The 5,100-nt window shown below is 37.1% G+C and overlaps 1 protein-coding gene across 2 annotated transcripts; it reads left to right on the top strand.

Moving 5' to 3' along the window:
- Positions 1 to 861: 861 nt before the first annotated feature.
- On the top strand, positions 862 to 3,900 carry LOC144710469 (peroxisome biogenesis protein 19-1-like). 2 transcript variants are annotated; one of them, XM_078584261.1, is made up of 6 exons: positions 862 to 997; positions 1,087 to 1,132; positions 1,214 to 1,547; positions 2,441 to 2,757; positions 2,892 to 2,953; positions 3,705 to 3,900. In XM_078584261.1, exons 1-5 carry the CDS (start codon positions 955 to 957, stop codon positions 2,938 to 2,940), a joined length of 789 nt encoding a protein of 262 aa, XP_078440387.1. In that variant the 5' UTR covers positions 862 to 954; the 3' UTR covers positions 2,941 to 2,953; positions 3,705 to 3,900. The 2 variants fall into 2 exon arrangements, with proteins under 2 accessions (XP_078440387.1, XP_078440386.1); XM_078584260.1 differs by lacking the exon at positions 3,705 to 3,900 and having other exon boundaries at positions 2,892 to 3,062.
- The last annotated feature ends 1,200 nt before the right edge of the window (positions 3,901 to 5,100 follow it).

Raw genomic sequence — 5,100 nt, forward strand, 5'->3', positions numbered from 1 at the left:
ACTACTATCAAACATTAAGATCAAATCCCAAACCTCTACATGATATAAATCATCATCGTCATCTAAAAACCCGCGAACAGGATCATAAGATAAGCTGAGGGACAAATTTTTTTGAAAATTTCATCATTGTCTTCCATCATCTGTGTGGCCAACAAACGGGGTTCATCATTTTGGACTGGGGTCTGGTCAGACCGAATCGTGACCATCAGTCTGGCATTTCAAGGTGGACCACCCTGTCAGTCTTGATCTGATATTGGGATCAAATAAGAACAGATAGTTGAGTTTCCCCCCTATCCCTCTTTTTTATTCTTATATTTTTATTTTCTTATTCATTTTCATTTTCTTCTTCTTTTCGTCTTCATTTCCATTTTCTTCTCTTATTCTTCTTCATCTACTCTTCTTCTTTTTCTCTTTTATTCTTCCTTTATTTTTCTTCTCTCATTTTCCCTTTTTCTTTCCTTCTCCATTTTCGTTTTCTCATCTTCTTATTTCATTCTTCTCCTGTTTTATTCGTCTTTTCATCTTCCTTTCTTGCTCTTCTTCTTTAATAAATATTTTCATCTCACTCTCTTATTCTTCTCTTTTTCTTTTCTTCTTCTCATCATCTTCACTTATTCTTCTCTTCTCCTTATTTCTTTATTTATCTTTTCATCTTCCTTTCTTCTTTTTTTCATATTCTTTTCCTTTTCTTTTTCTTCTGCTTCTCTTCTTCATTCTCGTTTTATTTTATTATTGTTTTATTCTTCTTATTTTCATATTCTTCTTTTATTATTCTTCTTCTTCAACCAGCGTACTGAGGACGGATGACGGGACGACGACGGCTCATCGTCATCTTCCTAGACGCCGAACTCTAACATCTCGGGAATTCCTTCCGTGTTCGTCTCTTCTTCCACTGGAGAGAGAGAGAGAGAGAGAGAGAGAGAGAGAGAGAGAGAGAGAGAGAGAGAGAGCGCCATGGCGGATGCCTCGGCCGACGATTTGGATAATCTTCTCGACAGTAAGCAATACAAGCGCAATTTCCTTCACTCTAATCCGATATAGTTGAGTTTTTACAAGCTTTACTCTGTAATTTGAATTGTTTCGCAGGCGCGCTTGATGATTTCAACAAGCTCGACCTAGATCCTGTTCGGAGGTATCAATCCATTCTTAATCTCTCCAACTGAACTGATTTCTGCTGTTTCTCTCATTTTTTGAGATTCTGCTCGTTGTGTAGAGGAAAATCTGGCGAAAAATTAGGCGGTGCTGAATTTTCGTCTTCTTTGGGGAATTCAGCGCCTGTACAAGGTCTCGGTTTGGGGATGGGACTCTCTCCGCTTCGCCAATCGAAGAAGAAAGTTCCTCAAGGGCCTAAAGTTGACCGAAGTCAACCACTAGATGCTTCTCACGCTTCGGAGGCTCTTGCAATGCTTACTCAGCAGACTCAGAACGCTTTCTTAGGGCTTGAGTCGGCCTTCGGTGCCCAGGTTTCTCAGAGCGTTGAGGAACTCGAGAAGGAAGGCATGCTTAATGACTTTGTTAAACAATTTGAGGAGATGGCCGAGTCTCAGGTATTGAATCTCTTATTTTTCTTTCTGATTTTGGGTCTCATTCCAGTGAGAATTATTTATCTTTTGTTTTCTGTTCATAGATTATCTCTTGGTTTCTTTGGTTCGCTTAATGGTGCTGTCTTATGACAGGAAAGAACTGGAATCTATCGGCCATGTCCAATAATTTAATGTTCTTTCTTCAGTTCTTCTCAAGTTTCATCGCTAATTTCAGTTCAAATTAAATACGGATATTCGGACAATTTCGTTGGTTCTTTGCATACCAAAATCTTTGCTGAATAATAATAAATTGTCTCTATGATCCTGAAATTTAGATGTTATTATTTGCAGTTTTTTTCATAGGTTATTACTTGGTTTATTCATTTCGGTTAATGGTACCGTTTTAAGAAAAAAAAGATATGGAATCTGTAGACCATGTCCAAGAATGTGATGATATTTCTCCAGTTTTAATGAAGTTCTATCAATACCGTCAACCAATTCAACGCGGACTTTATCCACAGTTTTATTGGCTCATTGTGTACCAAATTCTTTGTTGAATAATACGATATTGACTCCAGGATTTGGAACTAAGATGTTTCGTGGTTAAAATTTTTGCCTCACCTTGCCTGGAATGAACCAATTTCATTTTTATACAGTACTTTTTCCAAAATGTGTGGATTATTTATCTATCATATTACTACGTTGGCCAATTTTAAATCTTGGAGACGTTTTAATCCTTGTATTTTATAGTTCTCAAAGTTAGCATACTAGGGTATCCCAAGAGTCATCGTTCGTGAATATTTGACGCCATCTATCCTTTTTCTATGGGGGGGGAAGAATCGGCATCTTGTTTATTATATTTTTTGAATTTTTTTTTTCGTCCGATCCATCATTAAGAATTGAATTCAAATGCGCAGGATATGGAATCCTTGGTAGAGACAATGATGAAACAATTGCTTTCGAAGGAGATTCTCTATGAGCCAATGAAAGAAATTGCCGGAAGATACCCGACGTGGTTAGGGGAACATTCAAAAGAACTGAGCCCAGAAGATTTACAACGCTATCAGAATCAATACCAGTTAATCCTAAAACTCAACGAGGCGTATGAGAATGAACCAGAGAACTTCCCCAAGATCCTTGAAATTATGCAGAAAATGCAGGAATGCGGGCAGCCCCCTGCCGACATCGTTCAGGAGCTTGCCCCTGATCTTGATCTCTCCACCCTCAGTCAACTGTATGCATTTATTTTCGAAAATTTAGTATTTGATGAAATGTTTTCTGACCAGATGCATAAGTTACATAAGTAGTCATACTTATCTCTTATTTTTTATGATAAAATGTTTTAATTTCAGTTCATTGTCCTTGCAGATCATCTCCAGATAACCTTGGGCCTTCTTCCAACTGTTGCATAATGTGAACCTTCTTTAAAGGTTTTCTTTATCACCTTCTTCTCTCTATTTATGTATTAATTCTTCAATAATATCATCTCCAGAGGGGAGACAATTCTGGTCGCTATGAAATTTCCATCTCTCTATCTTATCTCTGTTTCTCTCATTCTCTGTAGTACATGCATTCAAACACACGATAATATCTTTTTGATAAAATTCGAGATACCATGGGAACAGTTGCCGCCATAATCAGTTATCATAATGATAATCGTTATTTTTATTTGCATTCAATGTCGTCCCTAGCTGAAGATTTCATAAGTCAATGAGAATGTATGCATCTGAATTGATTTCAAAATGTTAATAATGTTACCAAAGTTTCTGACTGTCTCACTCTTTCTTGCTTTCAGCAAGTTGGACCTTTTCTTAAGAAAGAATGCCGGATAATGCTTTTTTTTAAAAGAAAAAAATGCTTTGATCATATTTACTTTTGATCATAAACATCTGTGGCATTACAAGATATACAATGAAGATCTTATGTTTGCCATCAAAGTACAATATAAGATCTCTCACACAGTTATGGCATGATTCTAGGTTCATTTAATAATTCATGTTTAAACTATTTTAATATTTAACCCACTGCCTCCTAAATTATTAAGCATTTGCAATGTGTTCTTTAATGGTGTATTATGAACTCGATTTACGTCATTGAAAGTTTCACTCTAAAGCAATTTAGCATTTTTTCGTATTGAGTTTAAATATGGCCTGATATCATATCATGTTATTATCTTTTTAGATCTAGGAAGCATAAATACATCAAGATTGATATGAACCAGGAAGTTATTAAAGGTAAAGGGTATTGTGGTGAAGTTGCAGAATGAAATTAAATCATATTTTGTAGTATCTGAAGGATCTTCACAGATCACCGAATGTACTGCAGCGTACAGGAATCAAAATAGTGTTCAACTGAAGTCCATATCGATTATTTGCTTAATTTCTGCGTAAAGGTGAAAACAAAAAAATATACTTTGGTTTGAGAATATCGTACTGCCTTATTTTATCTGCAGCAATGTAGATCACATTTTGGGACTTGAATAATAATTGATCTGAACTTTTGAACATTAGAAAGTTCTAGATCAATGTCAAAGAGCAAATCGGAGGCTAATTCTGGCTCCTATCTCTAATTGTATAACAGCTTAACAATCTGCATCTACGTGCACAGTAGGGTGTATTAAAATATTTGATATTTTAATAATGATACATGCATTAGGATGGATGTATGATAAATAAGCAGTGTCAATTCAAACTTGCTGATCAGAAATGTGTACTGTTTTTACAGCCTACATGGGGTGCATTATGATCTATTACATGTAACACATGTGGTATTATCATATCTAAACATTATGAAGAGCTCAATGAAAAAGTGATAGTATGTATTGATGTGAATTGCACGAAGTTCAATAAAACACCTTAATCATGTCTCAAAGGGAAAATAATTTAATTATAAATATAAATCAATATTATTTGTCATGTGGATGATGGGTACTCAAGCCAGGGAGAGCTCATGGGTTGCCACGTCCATAGTAGAGATGCAATGGCACTTGTTAAGGCATTGCAGCCCACGGAGGACATAAACATAAATTCAAAGAGTTTTGGGTGCATAGAAAAACAACAAAAAACATAAAAGACTTTCTTCCACCAACACTCCCCCTCAAGCTAGAGAATGTATATCTTTCGTTCTCAACTTCCAAATGAGCCTCTGAAGCACAATGCCACACAGCTAAACTTGGGGGGGCAGAATTTGCAATTTAGTCGAGTGCCGGCCTTGATCTTGATTAGCAAGTCAAGCAGTCTTTGAAATCGCAAAAGAAGTCTTTGAGTATATTAGAGTTGAGGGAGAAGTAGCGGGGCCTCTTGAGAGAGAACCCCATGAGCTATATTGCCAAGAGAATTTACAAAGTCGATTACGCCTAGGTGCGTGCCAGCATGGCCTGAAAATCTAGCACTTGGTCCTTACTCGAGTGATGATGGGAAGGCACGGGGCCTAACCCGCCTGGCTTTCTTCCCGACCAGTGGATGGAATGTTGATTCCGCCGCGCCACTCTACAATGCTCATGCCTGCGGTCAATCACACTTGGTGCACTGAGCGCCTAGGGGACTTAGAAAGAGGATGTGATCCAACGCGTCCTCTA

The sequence above is a fragment of the Wolffia australiana genome, chromosome 12 (assembly GCF_029677425.1).
Source record: "Wolffia australiana isolate 7733 chromosome 12, ASM2967742v1".
Lineage (NCBI taxonomy): Eukaryota > Viridiplantae > Streptophyta > Magnoliopsida > Alismatales > Araceae > Wolffia > Wolffia australiana.

Bases quoted from the DNA above. Each gene is read 5' to 3' on its own strand.
- LOC144710469 (XM_078584261.1), top strand. From the start codon at position 955: ATGGCGGATGCCTCGGCCGACGATTTGGATAATCTTCTCGACA. The intron at 1,133-1,213 runs GTATCAATCCAT...CTCGTTGTGTAG, and splicing joins GACCTAGATCCTGTTCGGAG to AGGAAAATCTGGCGAAAAAT. The intron at 1,548-2,440 runs GTATTGAATCTC...TCAAATGCGCAG, and splicing joins AGGAGATGGCCGAGTCTCAG to GATATGGAATCCTTGGTAGA.